Source organism: Camelus ferus, chromosome 7, assembly GCF_009834535.1.
Source record: "Camelus ferus isolate YT-003-E chromosome 7, BCGSAC_Cfer_1.0, whole genome shotgun sequence".
Taxonomy (NCBI): Eukaryota; Metazoa; Chordata; class Mammalia; order Artiodactyla; family Camelidae; genus Camelus; species Camelus ferus.
In genome coordinates, this window is record NC_045702.1 from 58,587,344 (window position 1) to 58,609,447 (window position 22,104).

The window sequence follows — 22,104 nt, forward strand, 5'->3', positions numbered from 1 at the left end:
GCCAAGGGTCGCCGTGGCACCAAGGATGCCAGCCTGGAGAACCGCATTCCACTACTCGCTCCTCTATATCCTGCCCACACCTTTGTGATTTGTCCCTTTATTCATTTCTCTTCAAATGACTCAGCTTGAATGTCATTTATTTTTGCTCTAGACCCTGACCACAACAAAAACAAAAGAAAAACCAAAGCGATCAAGTATTCAGGTAATTTGACTATATAGTTTGGACTTTGTGCTGTTTTATAATAGAATAAAAATATTTAAGAAAGAATACTGCTGAAGAAAACTCCTTTTAGTTAAAGGAAGTATGCCACAGAGGGGAAGCAATAGTAAATATTTCATGAGGACAAACTTAAAGCTGAAGTCTCGCTTCCTTTCCTTCTCAGCTGTTGCTAGGTTTCTGAGCCTGGAGGGAAAGCAGGCAGGAGTGAGGTCTGGCAGATACAGGTCTTTCCACGGCACTGGGGGATCTTGGTGCAGAGATTTATAGAATCGCAGCGAGGAAAGGGGCCGTGGGGACTACCTAGTGCAGCGATGAACAGCACAAAGCACTGCTTGGTTTGTGAGACAGCCCCGGATTTAATTTGTGTGGTGACTGTTTAGAAACTACCCCCATGCTAGTGCTGCTGCTTCAGTGTGCCTATAAGAAACCATTTTAGTGGCCATAATATAGTGCTAATTTTCTCACTGGGGATTTCGGAGGCTAGCTAATAAGGGCAACAGGTGATATTCAAAGAATGTTTGTGGTGTGCCGGAGATCATAGTCAAAGCTTTACATGCACCCTGCCCCACAATCCTCACCTAAGCTCCATGTGGATACTGTCCACTGGGTATAGTGGTGTATGACAGTCCATTTGGAAATGCCCATAACACTCCAGCAGAAACACATCCCTCAGCAACAAATTGGTATCAACATTGGTCCAATTCTACTGATGAGGAAAATAAGGCAGAAAGAAGCTAAGGGACTTGCCCATCATTACACAGCCATTAAATGATGGAGTAGTTTGACTCTGAACCCACATTCTTCCTCATTACATGATTTCTTCTTGTTATAACATCTATGCAGAAATACACATGTATACAGTACAGAAATACTGCTTTGTGCCTAACAACATACCATCTGTGTTGTTCCCTGTCACTAAACACACTGTAATACCATTTTAAGTGATAGCATAACATGCAGTTGTATCAATATGCCAGTTTGCTTAATCAATCTTATTGTTAGATATTATTTTTCTCTGCTATTTCTTCCTAATAATTCCTTTCTAATCCTGATTTCTCTCATATTACAATCTCTGGCCCCAACATTTCCTTGAGCTTCGTATCCTCATCTGTAAAATGATGACAGTAATAATAATACTTCCCTCACTGAATGATTAAATATGTATTATGGTAGCTATTATGATGATTAATATATATTATAATCACTTTTATTAAATAGAACATTGACCATTACTGTTAGAGAATGGGGCCCTAGATAACTGATTTTCCCAATTTTGCTTATCTTAATAATTTGTAGCACTTAAATGTATTGTGTCATAAGGAAAATGCTCATTGGAGTTTTTTTAAACAAATTATTCATTTAAAGATATAAAGGTTAAAATATGCTTTAGCTCTCCTGTCACACACATGGTCTGAACACTGATCAACAGTCACCAGTCCGGAATAAACTCGTGAAGTTTTATTTCACTGAACAATGCTTGTCCTGAGTTGTTTTACCACTTGTTGACATTTCTCCATGCACTCAGAAAATAATTCCAAGGACACTTATCAATCCTTCCCCTTAAATAACTACACAAGAGCCTCCCTTTGATTGCTCTGTATTTGTTTCTGATGGATATGTTTTCTGCTGGAGTGTTATGGGCATTTCTAATTCACAGGCGATCCTTAGGAATGCAAGAAAGGGGCTCTTATCTTTGTTATGGGGGTAATGCCATGTTAACAGCGCCCCACAGATGACCTTTGGGAGAGTTTGGTTTGGTGTCTTAGTTCTAGTGAGACTCATGCACTGATGCATTTATACCTGGGCTCCAAGCAGGGCTGAAATAGTGTGCTGATGTTTTACTCAACAAAGAAATGATCAGTGAAATGCACCTTTAAATAGACTACTATCCTGTTTGTAAAAGGGAATCATAAGCAGGTAGAAACAAAACTGAACCTTAACTGTTTGGGTACCAAAATGTGATTGTTTTCTCCATGAATGATCTGGTGCCAAATAACTGAGAAAAAAAAAAGTATGTGAGAGAGACTGAGATTACATTTTAGTCATTTTCCTTAAGAAAGAGAAATTTAGTAGCTTTATGTTTTATTAGTTAGCAGCCAGAACAGCTTTGAACATATTTCACCTACTAAAAGAAAGGTTACTGATTTGACATAAATATTAAAGAATAGGACCCAATTCTCAAGACATTTTTTCTTTTATTTAAAATGTTAATTATCACAACACATTGTACAATAAAATAAAGACCTTAGAATCACATTAGAACTTTGAAAACATCTCTGTATAGTCACAAAACATGAAACATGCTGCAGGGATACAAACACAGTTTGATACCAAATCTCAGTACATTTTCACCATGAAAACAAATGGAGAAGCACGGACTGTCTATGAGTTTCCTTTCCCTAGCAGTAGCTGACGTGACTGCTTCCAAGAATCAAAACTGATCTCTGTCTTTGGAGACTCTGTCATTGATAGCTTTTTACAACTTCATTGAACACTGTGATTTGTTGAGAAATTACCACTGATTTCTACTTCTCAGGGAGTTGTCTTATTAGAATTATAACACATTTTCACAACACATATTGGCACGATATGAAAAATAAATACTTTTTGAGTTTTCAACTCATAACAATTCATATTAAATAAATAATTATTCTTCATAGTGCATGTCTCATTTTACCTTTCATTGGCCACTGACACAAATGAAGCTCAATAAATAACACGTTGGGTAGTTCATTTACGTCTTCTTTCGTAATTCTGCATTGCACTCCGTTCGTAAGCCACTGAGAACAAAGAGAAGGTAAAGGTTTTTTTGTTTTTTTTAAGAGGATTCACTGACACAGTTAAACAAAAGTTCAAGGCATATAGTAATTTAAACTTGTAATACATTTTTCATTTCATTGAAGTATTTGTGAAGGGTTTTATTTGCACATCTTCCATTCGTACCTCAGCCTCTATCCTGATTAGAAGTGATCTAACCACAGAATTCTTGGTTATTTTGGTCTTGCATCATATACTCGGTGCCCCCAAAGCGCATTTCCACAATATATTGCAATGTTGGTTCTCAAGGGCTTCCTCAAGCAGTGGCAGACACCCATGGTGATTTATTCAGAGTAACCAGGAATACTAGTAGGATAAAACCAAAATGTGGAACTTTTTTCTAGGACAGAGGCAACAAACTACAGGCTAGGGGCCAAATCCAGCTTGACATCTTTTGTTGTAGGTAACATTTTACAGGAACATGGCCAGACCCATTTGTTTATGTATTGTTTATGCCTACTTTAACATTAAAATGGCAGATGTGAGTAGTTGCTACAGAGACCTCAGTGTGCTCATAGTCTAAAATATTTGCTATCTGGCTCTTTACAGAAATAAAAAGTTTGCTGATTCCTGTTATGGGGTACCTAATGGTGTGAAGGTCTCATCCTGTCTTGTGGATTCCTCTCAATGGATTATCCTTGAGACTAAGAACAATCTCATTGTCTGCAGGTAGGGCAATTGTGCCATTAAATACAACATAGTTTAACTTACCTCCTAGCATGTTGATGGCTTGTGAAAGTTTAATCACTGCTTCCAAAGGTATTTAACATATAGCTAGCAAGTATTTTAAGTACTTTGACTATCTGGACCAAAAAAGTGCCAAAATTATATAATTATATTAAATATAATTTCAAAGGGATCTATAACCACAAAAGGGCAAGGATCAGACTGTTGTGATCAAAATACTTAAGTATATTTTTCATCATTTTAGCTAATACTTTATGTACTTAAATTTACATTACAGTAAATACTGTGCTTTTAAAAATTCAGTATATGTGTATAAAATACTTAATTTTAATAGAAATAGTAGAAAGAATTGTGAAAGACATGTGGGAATCATAGGTGCCCCCCTAAACAAGTTTCTCAGAAGGATTTGTTGAAAGAGAAAGTAGGTGAAGGCGCCAATGTACCACTCTCCCCTTTTACACTGAGCAGATGATCCAGCATTCCTGTAAGTGAGGTTATCATTAAGCTGAATGCTTTGTGTCAGTCATGTACAGGCTTCTGGGGTGGAACAGTCTGGGCCCCAGTCTGGGCTGTTCTGAGGGAAGGAAACAGTCCATTTCTCACCTTGGTTTGTTTGTATCAAGAGAGGATGACTAGCACAAGTTCAATTCCTGACAAGTGTTCGGGAACAGGATTCTGTTCCTCAGAGAAGTGAGGTGAATGCTAATGTAAACTAATCAAAGCTAGATTAGTTACTGAGTGAGAACGTAATGTCCTCTTAACTGGAAGCAGAGTTTCTTACCTGGTCCTTGAGCTCTCTAAAATAATATGTAAATGTGTCTGTGTATGACCTGAGGAGAGTTTCTCTGGGGGGAGGGTTTCTAGATTTCTCAGATAGTCGAAGGGGTCTGGGACCACAAAAGGGCAAGGGTCAGATGGCTTTAGAAGATGACTCTGATAACCTTGCCTCAGCTGGTCATGAAAAGATGTCTGATGGAGTGTAGATTACAGGGTTGCCCATTTTTTTCCTTTTATATTTTCTTAACTAAAATGGAGGAACAAAGATTTTGTCATAAATTGATTTCAATTTACAGTCAATTCTACTTATAATGATAATTATAAAGTACATTTAATAGCATCTAATCTGTTCTAAATTGCACAGTACTTATATCACTTGTAAAGTTAAGCATATTCTGAAACCTGTATCAATCCTGAAAATGGAAAGTTGATAGCCGGTATGATTATCCAGAAAGCCACAGGTATATAAGGGTTAGTGTACCCTTCTGATACAAGTAAAGTGTGGTTTATATTTATATTCCATTTCCAAAAGCTGAAAAATAATACATATTGGTACAACGATTTTAGTTACTCATTAGATATGCTGGTAGCTTCTTTAAAATTTAAACCTGTGAAGCCTTCAAATTACTGATGAAGAAATACAAATGTAGTATCTACATCTGGAAGGTAGAGAACCAATATAAATACTAGGATACATCATTTTTGCATGACTTTTTCAGATTAATTAATTTCAGCACATCTTACAGATTTTCTAGAAACTTGAAATAGTCTAAGTGGATAAGACAGGTGATGATTACTTTCTAATTAATTACATGAACAGTATTTTAATTCTAATTTCACTGAACGTAAAATAAAGAGAATTTGAACAGCTTTCCCAAGTAAACTAAACCAAGGACTGTAATGCCTGAATGTGCTTAACGAAATATTGGACGCTATGAAAATGATACAGGGGTTATTTAACCTTGAAAATACTGTGGTGAACGAGTTAAGAAGAGTCTTCAGATACATGTGGCATTTACATAGAAGGTAGAAACTAAAGACAAGAATTAGGCAGCTTTTATATCAAGTGAAAGAGTTGCTCAGAATTAAAATGGATTAGGAGTGAAATTGTGGCACTCCTTCTGTCTAAGAGTTTTATAGCCAGAACTGATTATAACCCTCCCAGGTGATCCGACTGTGTTCCTTTTTGAAGGCACTTAAATGGACCATTATTGTTCTCATAGTCTTAAACCTTTAACAGGATGTTTAGGGTTTAAACCTCTATAACTTCATAAAAAAGCAAGTGATTGCTACAAATGGATTTGTTTGTTTATTTAGTTTATGTGTGTGTATTGGAAGACTGTCAGACTTAACCTCTTATAAGACTTTTTGATTACTTTGGTAACAAGTGAAAATCAGTCTTATTCCCAGCAACCCTTGTCCCCCCTTAGTTCAGCAAGGTTAAATGTGGCTTATCAAACAGATACAAGGGAAGGGGTATTAGACTAGTCCAAAGATTCAGGTTAGGTAATGATTAAATGGGGCAGACACTGGGAATTTGAGAAAGATAGATTGATATTGTGCTAATATTAGCTTAATCACCTATCAAGCCATTGTTGGATTTATTTATTGCAGTTCAATTTTTCCACCATAAATACTCATTTTAATTTTATTATTCCTGTTTAATACTTTGAAACTATACCATAAAAAATAGAAGTAAATTTAAGATACTGTTTATTTTCAGTCATGGTTTTATACATACCAGAATTTAAAGCTCTTTTGCCCATTAGTCCAACAAAGGAATCTGTTTTATGCCCTGGAAAAATACATTTAGGGGTATTTAATATGTACATCTTTGAGGAAATAAACTGTTATAACTAGTAGCAAAAAAAAATGCAAGCTTCCAAATATATGCCTATATAATAAATATAGAACTATTTCAAGTTTTGGTGAGTCCAAAGAAATAAAGATTCCTAATTAAGTCGTATAAATGACACTAAATAAAATAATACAATAAAAGCACTTTTCCCAATTTTTAATCTAAATATTAGCAAGTGTACTTTATTCATATTATATTTTATCTGTTCATACATAGTGTTTTAAATACTGTTGCTATTTGAGCTAGCTTTAATTTTTAGTGGATCAATTTCACTTTTGTGTGACAGAAATATCAAAACTTCTTTCCACATATTACTGAATATGTTGTATTTCTCCAGAACTAAACTTTAGTTAAACTTCTGAAGGTCACTGTTTCTATTTTATTGTATTTAAAAAAATACTTCTTTTGGAAAAAGTATGTTGCTTTTGACATTAATAGAGTACATTTATTTTTTTTACATTGAGTTTTGCTATATATAATTCCTCTGAGAGTCAAATCCTTAGAAAGTAAATAGGAATAAGGTTTATTTTCAAAGATGAAGCCTTTGGAAAAGATTATTTTAACTCTAGTGGGAGAATGTCTCTTGGTTTATACTGTATTAGTTGAGAACATGGCTGTTATCTTAGGGTGGCCTACTCTGCCCTCAGTGAACCAAAATCTTAAGTTAAGATAACTGAGTGGACCTTAGGGTAAATGAATGTGATTAAGATGAACTCTGGGACTTCTTGTCAGCTCTGGTTCCATTAACGGGGAAACTAGGATCTAATGATGACTGTGAAGTGTCACAAGTCTGCCATCATCGCTGCCCTAAGAAATGTTTCACTGTGCTTTATGGGGTCAAAAAACTATACTTCTGTCTCTCTTTACCTTTAGTATGAATTCTCTACTCAGACATTCACTCCATCCCCTTAATTGGCTGCTGGATTACTTTAATAAATGATGTTGTTATGAATTCAGTATACTAAAATGAGCTAGGAGATGCCTATAATTTCTTGGGTTTTTGTTTTTGCTGTTGAAGTGGTAGGGTGGGGATGAGGGGAGAGGAATGTGTGGTGGATTTTTACCCCTAGGATTGAAATTCTTATCTAAAACTAACAATTCATAGGAGTTAAAGGACTTTCTTTCTTTCTTAGCAGCTTAAAACAACAACAAATATCTCAGTTTTTGTGGGTAAGACATTCAGCAACAGTTCAGCTAAGAGTTAGGATTTTTAATATAATGCATTGTTTTGGTAAGCGTGATATGTTTAAACAACAGAGCTTTAAACAGTCATGTTCTGGATGTAATATGGGTCTCCTCCATTCCTATACTCTCTTAATTAAAAATATTAAATCCTAAGTTACAACAGAAAATAAGATATTATTTAAAGTGGAATTCAATCTAATTTACATTTGCATTTGATAAATGTCAAAATAATTTGGAACTTACTTTTATGAGAGATCTGGCCAAGTCCTATAGAAAGAAAGATAAAATTAGCAAACACAATAGATTTGTCTTAAAGGAGCTACATTATATCTTTTAAAGAGAATTATAAAATAGATGGAGTTTTAAAATAGTGTAACATTTCCCATTCATGTGCTCTCCTGAGGAATATAGCAGAACCATAAATGCTCACCAAATTATTACTAATAAAAACAAAATATCTTAACAAGCAAAAGGAATGTTTTTAAGTGATTTATATGGGCCACGGATTCAAGCCCAGGACTGTGAGACTCCTGAGGCCTGTTAATAACTGCCTGGCCATCCATCTCTCCATTTTCTTACAAGAGACAGATGTTCAAGACTGGTCACAATTTGATGCTCAGGAGAGAGAGATGCAAATCCATCTCTTCCTTCAACAGGCATTATTAATAATATGTATTTCAGCCCGTAAAAGCCTTTCTTCATTTTCATACATGTGCATTCACAATAGTAAAATAAGATTCATAGAAATGTTTACCATAAAGAGCCTTTAACAGGGCCACTTGTTTTTCAACTGAGGAATCTGACAAAAGACGAATTGACATTAACTATTTACACGTTCTACTGATGGTGTGATGAATTCAAAGAAATTTATTTGTTTCACGAGACACGGGGCAGCTAAATCTAACCTAACCCCAGGGGTCTAAAATCGTTTCCGCATGCACTGAGAACTCCGAGTACTACCCACTGGAGCCCCATGCCTTCCTCTTCTTTGTCAGTTTGTATCTTTAAACAAGGGAGCAAAGATGGGTTCCAGTTCTTGGTGGTTCGGCCGGATCGATCTCTCCCTCCCTCCGCGGGCCTGTATGAGGGCCAGAGTCTCGCACTGGGGAGATAGATACACTCCTTTCGAGGTGGAAATTTCTGCTCAAAGAGCAAGAGAGACTGGGTGTTCTAAGAATGAACTAGAAGACAGGGCAGGTTGCCCTGACAGAGAGGGATGACTGCCCATCTCACCGGCATCCCGTTTGCCCATTAATCCGAAGAACTGCTGAGGCTTGGGTCTCCGGGCGATTCTCTGCAGAAGATGCTCAAAGGGCTCGGGCAGCTCCTCCTGGAGGACAGACGCACAGACAAACGGGCGTGTAGGCAACCAGTGCGAGGCGCCTGGAAACCCGAGTCTTTCTTGTGATGCGCTCCAGCCTTGGGCAAACCTCAGCGGTGGCCCCCCCCACTCCCCGGGCCAAAGCTGGAAAGCCAACTCCGAGGCGAAAGGAGGCCCAGCTTCCCCACGCCGGGGCTGAGTGGGGTGAATCTCTGGACGCTCCCTCTCTCCACCCTTTCCCACCGAATTCGTGTCCAGCGTCGCCGCCTCCCTTAAGCCCTGCTCTTGGAAGTTAACAGGAACCACAGCGTCTCCAAGCCTTGCACGCTTTCCGCTCTTTCCTCCCAGCTCGGGGACCCTCACATATCTGCCCTCAGCCACCTGACTTTGTCTCCTCTCTGGCGCCGGCTTTGGAGACCTCTCACAGCCCTAGATGCACACAGGTGTGTGTGTGTGTGTGTGTGTGTGTGTGTGTGTGTGTGTGTGTGTGTGTGTAGAGGGGGTTCTGAGGGGAACAGGTCGTGGGGAGGTGGGAGGTAGGGAAGGTGACAGCGCTTTACAAGCGACCTGCACTGCGCGACTTATACTGTTCCCGCGGGGCGCACTCCCTTGGACAAATAGACTGCGAACCTTCTAAATGAAAACTTACGCCTAAGTCCTCAGATCGTAAAATAAAAGTCAAGACAGGAAGTTAGCTTCCTACCCACCTGCGCCCCTCCAAACCCCCACTTATCCCCGCTTTGCCTGCGTTGGGCGCGCACTTCTCCGCCTCTGGCTAGCGTTTCCAAACGCCAGGTCCTTAGAGTTGGACTGGAGTCCCCGAAATCTGCTTTACCGGGGGATGAAACCTTGTGAGGTTTCCAGTCTTGTGAGGATCCTGGGATCATCAGGGAGGGTATTACTCCTCCAGAGGATTCTCGAGACCCGACGAAACAGCTCTTGGGAGAAAACTTGATTCGTGGGTGCAGAATCTCGTGCAGGACTCGGGATGGCATACCTTTACAACACTCCCTGCGCGCCTCCACCGCCTCTGGTTGTGGTCTCCGTGCCCGCTAGGGTAATCAGGGTGCTATCGCGGGGAGGATAGTGACAGCTCTTAAGGTCAGGAAGAACAGCGTGGGCCATATTGGGACCGGGTCTCACCTTGATCTGGTCGCTATCGGACCAGTCCGACCAATAATTCAGATCATCATTGGCTCCGATTTCTTCTGCAAACATTTGAGTGGAGACGAGAAAAAAGACTGCCAAGGCCACGAGGATTTTCATGTTGGATTTCTGGAAAGAGTGAGGAGAAGAGCCAGAGGAGAGAAAAAAATATATTTATTGGCGGTGGCTATCCAGCAGTTGAGGCAGCAGAATTTTTGGTCCGACTACAGAACTCAGGGCCGAGTGATACAAAATAACCACCTAAAAGCTAACGCCTGCCTGCACCCTTTAGGAAAGAGAATCAAGCCACAAAGCTTCTCACATCTCCGTCATCCTAGATCCCAACTCCCCCAACCCCCAATCCACCAATCCATACCTTCAAGCCAGGAGGCTGCGGATGGAAGACAAAGAGGAACATAGGCATTTAGGATACCCGTCTCCACGCAGTCCCCCACGCCGTCACTTCGCTGTCTCCCCACTGTCCCCCGCCACAGCAGCCCATCCTGCCCCGCTAGACGCCACTTCGGAGCGGCGCTGGACGCGAAGGCCCGCCTGGCAGGGCGCAGGCACTTACAGCGGCTGACCCGCCCCTGGGGTTCCTCCGGCAGGTCTGAGCGCTCGCGGGGCGCTCCGCACTCTCGGTCGCCGCAGCGGTGGAGGTCAGCAAAGCGCTCTTTTGCCTGCTGGCTGCCGCGGTATTTATCCCAGGTTCGCTCAGCCTTGAGACCCACGTGACTTTCTGCTCAATATTTAATTAGCCGCCTCCTCTCCTTTCGCTTGCGTCTGATTGAGAGTTTCCGAGACGGTAATCCGTCGGTGCGCATAACATCTGGACCCAGTTGGGCTCGAAATGACGCAATTTTAGGAAAATCGAGATCTCGCCATCCAATCCTGAGGGGGCTGTCTTCTTCCGTCTGCATATCTGACGCCCCCTCCTCTCTCTTTCTTCCTAGCGGGGTTCCACGACACCTTAGATTACTCATCAAAATTGAGCAAAGTGAGTCATTACTCGGACTTTCGGCAACTTTTATGTCCCCTGAGACGTCAGGATAAGTTGCACTTATAAGGATGGCCAGATAATTAAAAAATGATTCTTCACCACCATATTTTTTTTTCTATAAAAGAGCCCATTCATGTTAAAAAAAAAAAAACAAGATTTAGAAGTAAACATTAAGAGGCTAGCATGCAACATTTAAAAATGACAGATATTTAAACAATACCTATTTATTCCTTGTTTTAAAAAATGAGGACATTAGTAGCCTTACATTTCCTCTCAGTTCCCTTACATGCCACGTTCCATTTTTTGTGTTATATTATTATTTCACCATTATTCACATTTATGACATTCACATATAGTTTTGCTATCATACTTTCATTACTTGTCTACTATTCATTATATATTTAAATGGATTCATGTTCACCACCAGTCCCTTTAATCAAGCTTGGCCATTCTTGAGTTTATTTTCAATCATCTATTGTTTGGCTGGATGTTACTGTCAAACAAATTTTTCTTCCTGAAGAGGAAATCATACATACTGAATTCCGTAAGTTCTTTCATGTTAGTGAATGTCTCTCAGTGGTTCCTATGCTAGAAGGACATCTTGCATAGTTACAGTATTTTAAAATTAAATTTCATTTTGCTCAGGACTTTATGGACATTGCTTCATTGCTTGTAGAATTGAGTGCTGTGGAGAACTCTGAGATGGGATAGTTTTTTCTCCTGCTTGGAAGTGATTTGCTGTTTTGCTTCAATATTTGAGGAAGGGTTTCTTTATCCCTGAAAATCAATAGTTCAGTTAAAATATGCCTTATTGTTGGTCATCCTACACTTAATTTTCTTGGGGTGTTGTGAACTGTTTTTGTTTTGCAGATTATTCTCTCTTCATTTTGGGGAAATTCTATTCTCTTATGTTTTTTTTTTTTTGAATAGATCTTTGAAATGGAAATTCTACTTCAAGATATTATGGCCTTTTTCTTTGGATCGTAATATATTTTATTATATATATATAAGATTGAAATACATGTATCTCATGTCAATAATATTCTTCCGAATTGCCTTAATTCTTTTCCCTTTTCATCTGCATTTACTTTGATTATCTTAACTTTTCCACTTCGTGTCAGTAATTGATTTTGGTGTCAGTAATTCACCTTGCTGTGTCTAAATTACTTGTTATTTCCATAATCATATTGCAGAGTCCCCAGTTTGTTCTCATGGACTAGTAATTTCCTTTTTTATCTCATTTAGTTGTTTCATTATTTTCTTGATATTATTTTATTGAATTTATGTTCTATTAAGATGTTCTCGGTATAAAGTAATTGAGGGAGTTTCCTTCTAGTTCCTGAGTTATTTTTTCCTTCTAGTTCAGTGGCAAGGTGCATGAATTTTGAGCAAGTGTTAAAATACTGGCGTAGCTACTTGGTAACCATGTGGCCTTGGACAAATTACTTAAGTACTCTCTGCCTCCATTTTCTAATCTGTCAAATAGGATAATAAATAGTACTTACCTCCTAAGGTTGCTGTGACAGTTAAATGAGTAAATACATGTGAAGGGTAAAGAACAGTGCTTAGCACATTCAATGAACAGTTAACTATTATTATTATTCTAAGTGGCTCTGTGTGTGTGTGTGTCTATGGTTAATTTTATGTGTCAACTTGGCTAGGCTAGGTTGTCCAGTTGTTTGGTCAAGCACCAGTCTAGATGTTGCCATGAAGATATTTTTTTAGATGTGATTAACATTTGAATCAGTAGACTTTGGATAAAGCCATTATTCTATATTAAATGGGTAGACTTCATCCAATCAGTTGAAGGTTTTAAGAGAAAAAGACTTAAGGAAGCAGGAGTTCAGCCTCTGGACTGCCTTTGGACTTAAGACATCAACTTCTTGCTGAATTTCCAGCCTGCCAGGCTGCCCTCTGGGTTTCAGATTTGCCAATTCTGTAATCATGTGAGCTAATTCCTTAAAACCCTTAAATGATCCCTTAAAAATCTCTCTCTTCTCTTTCCTTCTCCACACACATGCACACAAACACATACCCATTGGTGCTGTTTCTCTGGAGAATCCAAAACAGTATGTACTATATGTGCACAGCCCTGGACCACTCTCTCCATCCTGATATCGCTTAGGTGGCTCTGGGCAGACAGAGTAGGAGTGACTATTTAACTCTATTCCTATAATATTGGAGCTTTTTTTCCCTCTGAGGGCCAAGAATTTTGCCTTCCATTCACTTTTCTTAGCCTGAGGGAATGACAGGGGAGGTGGTGCTTGGATAAGGTGTGGTATTGTCTGAATACCTAGTTTCTGCCCTTAAGATTTTGCCCAGTGTCTTGTTCCATGTCAGTTCCCTGGCTGGAGGATCTGTTCCTTTCTTGCAAGGGACCCCAATGGACTTTGATTCCTGTGGGCCTGACAGCTTCCTTCCACTTCCCTTAAAGTGTCAGCTCTGTTTGTTGTTCTCTTCCCTACAGCCACCAGTTTCTCTCCACCACTTGTATCCCTTACATCTTGGAAGAAAATAATGATCTGTCCCCTCAGTTTTCTTCTCTCCATGTATAGCATCATTGAGAATTCTCAGAATTTTGTCAATTTCCAAGTAAAACTTTTAGACGCTGATGGCAAGGTTAGGAAGGCAGGAGCTCTGCTGAGCCAGGCAGTGATGGACCTCTGTGCTTTGCTCCAGATTTTTGTTTCTTTCATTGGCTACAGGTTCTTGAATATTAGTGCTCTAATTAGATTGTGACTCTTGATTGGTTTGGTTGCTGATTGTGGATTTTAATTTTTTCCTGGAATTAATCATTTTTACTTCATCTTGTAGGTGTCAGAGAAAGCCTCGAACAGTACTAGGTTCATGTTATCTGACTAGTAAATGTGTGTAGAATTGTTGGATATCATCCATACCACATGGATGCATTAGTTCTTTACTGTTTTGTTGCCCCAGACTCCTGAACTTTAGAAAATCTTCTGGACACGGCTATTGCTGCAAATATGACATTGTAAGAATATATTGTCTGCAGGGTAAGTCCCTTCTCTCTTCCCTGACATGTTGGCTAACCTATTATATGTTATTTACCTGGAAATCTTGCTGCTATGATCAGTTCTTTTTTTCTTACTGCCTCATGGAAACTCTAACATGCTTTATTAATTTTTAACACACTGTGTCAGTCACTCTTGTAAATCCTTCCAGTCTCCATTATTCCCAGGCCCTGAGTTATTAAGCATTTGTCACTGCCTGGAAGAGACACCACTCTAGAGGCAAAGGTAGGGTTCCAAGTTTCTGTACCACCTGAGGTAGGCAAGAGGGGATTTTAAGCAATTCCACTCAAAACCGGATAATATATCATGGTTTCATCAGGGGATACTAATCCCTTGTGTCTAAATTGAATTCCTTCTGTGTTTCATGATGCTGCCTCTTCAAGAGTTGAGTTGTTGTGTTGCTGTCCCTTTGGCTAGTGAGCCACTTCTTGTGGGAAACTGATTTTAGTTCTTGGTAAAGTCAGAAGTGGGCACTGGGAAAAGGTTACAATATTTCAATCTTCCAACCTTCTGCACATGCCACAGAAAAAATTGAAGCAATAAACATTTATTTAATGTTTGCTGTTTTCCAGGTGAATATGGCATTGGGGATAGAGAGATGAATGAATCACAGTTTTTGCCCCAGCAAGGCTCAAGGAAGTCGGAGGGAGCAGGACATATAATAGATGCTACAACAGAGGAGTGAGTGTTGTATTAAGGGAGCATGGAATGAAATTTCCCTAGATGGGAGTGGGTAGGATAGAAGGCACTCCAGGGAGAGGGAACAGCTTAAGCAAAGGCAGAGAGGTAAGGATATGCACTGGATAGCCATTGGAGAAGCCAGAATCAAGATGGCCAGTGTTGGCAGAGGCAGGGACTGGGAGAGGTAAAATAAGATGAAGTCAACTGACATCAACTCTGTTCAGTCTAAACATCAACAAATTCTGTTAGCGAGCAAAGATCACTTGCTCTGGGAGAAGAGTAAAACTGACAGCTGTTGTTTTTCATCTTATAAACTCCTAGTCCCTGGTGGCTTCTTGAATCAGAAGATTAGGAGTGTGGCTTCTTTTGAACTACTTAAATATAGTCAAGGATATCAATTTTTAAAAATATTTAACACGTGTGTTTTCCTTCCATTGCTTCCGGGTGCTATTAAGAAATTCACATTGTATATACTTGCCAAAAGACTGAAAGTAATCTCCTTATTCAACATGACTCTGCAATGTTAAAATAATAAGGCAGACTAGTAAGTCTCCTGAAAATACTCCTAATCAGATATCTGTTTTGCTAAACTGGATCATTAAAGGTCAAAAATTCAATTAAAATTAGGTATAGTCAGCCCAATTGTCTTAGCAAAATGGCCAGTTTGTAACACATGATGGAAACACTAGTTTAAAATCAGGAAATAAATCATTTTGAAGTAGATTAATAATGAGAATGTCCACATTTAGATCACCAGGGACGCTAAAACAGGGAAGTATATTTTTAAAAGTCAAACTGAGAATACCGGTTGGGGAGCCATACTTTATTTCTTTCCTCCTCTAGGTAGTACTTTAATAGTTAATGTGTCCAACTTTGAACTTGGAAATGTATGGTCTACACTGGAGCCTGTCCTTGCTGGCTACCCCAGTCCTGGGACACCTTGCCATGTGGCATCCATGGTCACTCTGCTGCATTGCTGCCATTAATGTCTCTCCCAAATGGGCTGCGAACTCAGGTTGTCTGGTTCCAGAGCCCATGCCACTAGCTTCTGTACTGTGTTGTCTGTGCTGCTGCAGAGCTGATCATTATTGTGCTGAGTAGGGGGCAGGGAGGAACGTCTAAGGGACTCCCAAACCATGCATTTCTATTTTCTAAGCTTTATTTGTGAATCAAATCTAGTTACCGTAAAACTCATTATCTGGATTTCACTGCTTCTAATTTCTGTAAAAAATACAATCACAAGTGTATAGTATAATGTGTTCAGTTTAATTGGGTGTTTGGATATAAGATATAAGAAATTGCTTATGAGGAGTATATATATTTTGATCAAATAGCTATTGTGGCAAGTTCATTGTGGTCTTTAATGTTTCTTGTATCAGAGAATGTAAGAGTTATTTCTTTTATTATTTGGTATGTCTTCCCTGGAAAACTGGTATGCCTCCTTCTGTCAGATAGAAGCTATTTAATCCAACATTTTCACCTCTTTCCCCTTGTTCTCCTTCTATTTTATTTTGGCAGTCAGAAAACTCCGAGCTAATTTTTGATTTTGGGGCTCAGTTTTATTAACTTCCATGTCTAGTCTGGTCTAATTACTCAATATTTCTCTTTAAAATTTGACTTCTTATGTTTTAATGTTTAAAATTATTTTATATCATTTATATTGTTCATTTATTATAAATAGCTTCAAATTATATATATATATATATATATATATGCATATATATGTACATACATAAAATAAGACCTGTGAAGTTTAGATCTTTTACCATTTCCAGTACTAATAACCCTGGAACAACTCTTCATTATCTCTTTTCTACATGATTTCAGTAATTTCTTAACAATTTTTCCTGACTCCTGACACACCCCTCTCTAATCTACTTGATACAAGACAGTTTATAGCGCAATTCTGATTATATTATTTTGCTCTTCAAAACTCTTCAGTAATTGCCTCTTTTTCTCTAAGATAATTACAATCTCCTTAACTCATTACTTAAGATGTTCCTTAATATGGATTCAACTGAACTTTTTAGATTTTTTTCCCTGTAGTCTTCCTCTTTGAAATTTATAATTTAGCCCAACTTGACTTGTCTGTCTAGTTGCTCCAGCCAGAATCCTTAGCATCAAATTTTCCCCTCTTTTGTCATTACTTCCCACCCTGCCCCCCGCACCAATCCAACACATCAAGTAGGATCCTTACTTTTAAATGTATCTCATGTACATTCTCTTCTTCCCATTTTCTTTGCTACCATGTGAATCCAGGCCACATCTCCAGAACTATTTTAATCATCTCCCAACCCATTCTCCACATAGGAATTACAATGATCTTTTAAAACACAAGAGCACCATATTACTACCCTGCTTAAAACTATAAATGTCTTAAATAAAATCCTTTACCTCGGCCTTCAAAGCCATGCGTGATCTGGGCCCTGTTTACTTCTTCAAGCTTATTTCATACTCCTTTCCTCCTACTTACTGTACTTTAGTCAGATCAGTATCTCTGTCCTGTCTTTGCCCAAGTCATATGTCTGGCTAGACCACGAGTTGGCAAAGTACAGCCTATAGGCCAAATCTGGCCCACTGCTTGTTTATGTCAATAAAGTTTTATTGGAACACAACCAATGCTAATTTGTTTAGGGATATTCAAAGGCTACTTTCATGCTCCAAAGACAGTGTCTAAGATTTGCAACAGAGAACAAATGGCCTGCAAAATATGAAATATTTACTCTTTGTCCCACTACAGAGTGTTTGTTGGCCTCCAGGCTGAAATACTCATCCCTCTGCTCCTTGCACAGCTGGTCTTTTCTCACTGTACAGTTCTCAGTCAAATATCTCTTCCTCAGAAAGGCTTTCCTGATCACCATATCTAAGCAGGTTACCCCCCTAACTTTTCTATCATTATCCCAAATTTGTGATCCCACTATATTCATCACAAGTTGGGTTTAAATATTGGTTGTTTACCTGTGACTGTTCTTTACTTTATACTCAGCTCCTAAAATAATACCTGATTATAGTAGATGTAGTAGGTGATAAAAGTTAACTAAACAAGTGAATGAAGATGTCATATTTCCCCCCTCCATTTACAAAAATCGTTTCCCTCTTGCTTGGTGAATACTTTTAGATCCTTTAAGCAGCCCCTTTCCCAATTTATCTTTCACTGAGAATACCCTTTTTGTATACTGCCCTGGTGGGGCCCTCTTTGTGGCTTAATCTGCTCTCATGGTTGAGATCAGACAATAGTCCTTAAGTCTTTATTTTTGTCTTGATTTCTTGTGACAATGCAGTTACCTAAGGAAAATAAATTTGAGGTTGAGAGAAACACTTCCTTTATTGAATAGTTTCATCAAAATTAAAATAGAGTAACTGATAAAAAAGGAAAAGTATGAAGAATCATTAGTCAAAGCTGTAAATAAGATCCAGCTATATTTGCTTAGAGGTGATTTTCTTATTAAAAAGTACAGAAACATCTATTCGTTAGAACCACAGAAAAACATATATAGAGAAATACTATAATAAATGTAAATTCCCTAATATAGTATGTCCTTAGTAATGAAATTCCATCATCTGTATTTCTTGAGTTTCTACTTTGATGATAGCATTAAGATAAAAGAGGAGACATAAATCTTACCATTAAGGATTACAGATTTTATCAGGACAATTACATAGGAAGACTCCAGAGATGTTTAATTGTTCTATAATCATATGTCCATGTTTACACTGACAGTTTTGACATGTTAAGTACCAGGTATAAGGCTAATTAATTATTTAGTTGTGAAATCTTAGAGTCAAGCTCCATGTTGATTTAGTAGATTTGTCTGAAAGAAATATACCAAGGACAGTATTCCAAGATATCCTGGTAAAGTAACTGATGAAACCTTCAGTAAAAAGGGGAACTAAGAGACAGAGAGGCATAGTTAACATTATTCATGGGAAAAGAGTTTTGCCCAAGACTTTGGATATGGGCGGATCTGGTTCATAAGCTAAGAGGAAGACTGGGAGACTGCACTAAACTTTGCCAATGATTTTCATAGCCTGGAACAGAATTTAAAAGAAAGAATAAGCTCTTGCCTTGGGAAATACCTAGCATGATATGGTTGTAATCATCTTTGAAGTTTTAGAGAAACCTGAAGCCACTATGCCTAAACCATGGAGGAGTCTGATATTTCAGCCTGGATGCTTATTTTATAAACAATAAAGTCAAAAGGCCTGCAGCCTTCTACTCTGCTTGTCTTAATATAGGCCATGAGTCATTGCTGGTGATACGTAAAAACCAGTCATAAAGCTATCCCAGTAATAGAGTTATCCTGGATGCAATTGCCTGGATTAAGAATTACATCTAAAATAATAATTTATTACTCTACATCTGTGTTAGCCATAGAGGAATCGATGGGATTATGGGTAAATGGATTTTTAATTATAAGGAAGTAACGTAAGTAGAGGTCCAATGATTTATCTTCCTCTCTAAATTCAAGAGATTTGGGATTGATTCAAATTAACAAATAACATTACCCAAATTAACAAATAACATTACCAGTAACTAGGAATTCAGAGAAACCTTTAAAAGTTTACTGCCAGTCTCTTTTCCATTTACTTCAATTTGGATTCCTCCATCATCTTTCTAGGGTAGGTTATCAGTTGGAAGACGTTTCATGAAGGGAAACGTAGTCCAGTTATTTCTCTTTTTTTGGTCAAAATTTTCAAAGTTTATTGTTATCGTTTGTCTACAATAATATTTTTATTTTTTAAAATTGACATATAGTTAGTTTATAACATTGTGTTAATTTCTGGTGTACAGCATAGTAATTCAGTTATACATACATATATTCCTTTTCATATTTTTTTCATTATAGGCTAGTACAAGGTATTGAATATAGTTCCCCATGCTATATGGTAGGACCTTGCTGTTTATCTATATTATATATGGTAGGTAGTATCTGCAAATCCCAAACTCTCAATTTATCCCTCCACACCCCCCCCCCAGTTATTTCTTATTGTTAAAATTTGTTCCAGTGGCAGATTGACTTCAACTTTGTTCTACCAACATTTCTTAAGAATGTGCTAAGCATACAAAAGAACATCTAATTCAATTACTTCATCCATTTTAGTTTACTGGGATTTTGCTACTTTAAGCTATTGAATGCATAGCTGCTTTAAAACTTTGAGATTCATAGGTGACTAATACATATGTACTTGGAATCAATTAGAGGCTATTAAAAACATTGATAATGAAATGAAACACAGATGTTGCAATAAGATGGACCTGGTTCATTGTCTGGTTTTTGTCACATACCAGCTGTTTAACCTTAGGCACGTAACTTAACATCTTGTTCATCTTGTTCTGTGTGTGTGTGTGTGTGTGTGTGTGTGTGTGTGTGTGTGTGTAATATGCCTACATCATAAGGTTTCTGTGATGATAGCATGAAATATTGTGAAACACATGGTGTAGTGCCTGGAAACTGGTAGACAGTAAATTGCCATCATAATTGTATCATTATTACTCACTCTAAATGTGTTATTTAAGTGTTTCAGTGGAAATGTAATACTTCATGGAGAGACATATCTTGGTATGGAGACTGTTTCCAGGGAGCAGTTAGCTCTGTGTATATAAATGAAATTAGCTTACTCAACACTCAGTTTCTGTAAATGAAACCATAGCCAATGTATCTTTACTTTTCTTATTACGTATCTAAGCTTTCAGCACTGGCCTGTATTTTGTGAATAGAGGCTTCATGACTTTAGATAACATAATTAAGGTGTAGCTCACTTTAAGCAAACTGGGGTTTAAGATACTGTGAAAATGAGATGAAAGATCTGTTTTAATTTTAGATTCTTGTTTTTACAGAAAGATCCATGATGGATGTCTTAGTTCAAGCTGCTATAACAGAACACCATAGACTGGGGGGCTTATAAACGATAGAAATACATGTCTCACGGTTCTGGAGGCTGGGAAGTTTAAGATCAAGGTGTCTGAGGATTCAGTGTCCGATGCTGACCCCCTTCTTGGTTCATAGACTGTCTTCTTGCTGTGCCCTCATAGGGTTGAAGGGGTGAAGGAGCTCTCTGGGGTCTCTTTTATAAGGGCACTCAGAGCCCTCATGACCTAATCACCTCCAAATATCATCACTTTGGAGTTAGGATTTCAACATATGAATTTTGGGGGGACATAAACTTTTAGTCCATAGCAGTGGAATTTTAGAACTGAAAAATATCATAGTAATCGTCTTGACAAATTTTTTTTCAGGAGATGAAACAGACAGCCCAAATGATGGTTCTGAGGTCAGACAGCCAGTTATCAACAGAACCAGGACTAAAATTCGGGACTCCTGACTTCTAATCAGCTCTTCTTGTGCCTGGCACTGGTTAATTTAGGACAGTTTCATAGGAGACATGACATTTGAATTGGTCCTGGATAGCAAGCTTTTCCAAATGTTTAAAATATGATTCTAATTACAAAAATGGATTATTATTATACTTTAGGGGAACATCAGTGTTGGTGGTGAGGAAAAATGGGTGAGTCAGGATGAACCACCTCCACCCCTAGGCATATTTAGGACTAATACTACACAGGATTCAGGTAACTGCTGGGTTTCATGCTGCCACAGGGGAGCTAGTGTAGATTGTATAAACCCTTAGCAAGAGGTGCATTTCTTTGGAAAATTGAGACACTTTTCCATATGGTGTGCAAGAGGAACCCTCTTCACGTTAACAGCTCAAAATCTTCAATAAAATTCTCATTTCTCATTATTACACTTGGACCTATTTTTGGTGGTATGTGTGTGTGGAGGGTGTTCTATGTTGAAGTGTTTAATCCTTCATCGAGATGAGCACAAGACAACTGTAGCAACTGCCCAAAGAGGCTGGACCATCCAAGATTATACAGAATAGTCAGAATAATGATAGTTTTTTTTTTTATTGAGCGCTTGCCAAGTGCCAGATTTGTGCTAAGTGCCTTTTTCATTTACTTATTGCAGTTCCCTTCTAATGCGAATACTATTATCTGTCTTATTGATAAAGCAACTGAGGCTTTGAGAGTTTCATTTGACCTTAGCTCACAGAGTAGATGAAGGAGCTAGGATCCATTTAAGATCGTTTTATGCTCTCAAAGGCAGCATCTTCCCAGACTCTGGAACGACAGCGAAACCTGGACTGTAGTATTGTCGATAATGACTTACCTCTGCATCAGCATCAATTCTTGTCTGGGAGGAATGTTGGCACGTAAATTAGTGAGACACCAATGGGAAGCCAGGTTGGCTGATGTTATATTTTCTTCAGGTTTGAAAGGTTTTTATTTGCATATTAAAATTGTGTATTCCAATAATTAAAATAATGTGAGAAACAACAAAAAGGGGGCACCTTGAAGGAACTGCATTTGACAGCCTGCAA

General features: G+C 38.3%; 1 protein-coding gene across 7 annotated transcripts; it reads right to left on the reverse strand.

Annotated features, from left to right (window-relative positions):
* Positions 1-2,395: 2,395 nt before the first annotated feature.
* TAC1 (tachykinin precursor 1) lies at positions 2,396-10,845 on the reverse strand. 7 transcript variants are annotated; one of them, XM_006182564.3, is made up of 7 exons: positions 10,586-10,749; positions 10,009-10,140; positions 8,778-8,874; positions 8,299-8,343; positions 7,788-7,811; positions 6,243-6,296; positions 2,396-3,000 (listed from the first exon to the last, which is right to left on the reverse strand). In XM_006182564.3, exons 2-7 carry the CDS (start codon positions 10,129-10,131, stop codon positions 2,951-2,953), a joined length of 393 nt encoding a protein of 130 aa, XP_006182626.1. In that variant the 5' UTR covers positions 10,132-10,140; positions 10,586-10,749; the 3' UTR covers positions 2,396-2,950. The 7 variants fall into 7 exon arrangements, with proteins under 7 accessions (XP_006182626.1, XP_014412985.1, XP_006182628.1 ...); XM_014557499.2 differs by lacking the exon at positions 10,586-10,749 and adding an exon at positions 10,388-10,536; XM_006182566.3 differs by lacking the exon at positions 6,243-6,296 and having other exon boundaries at positions 10,586-10,845.
* Between the last annotated feature and the right edge of the window lie 11,259 nt (positions 10,846-22,104).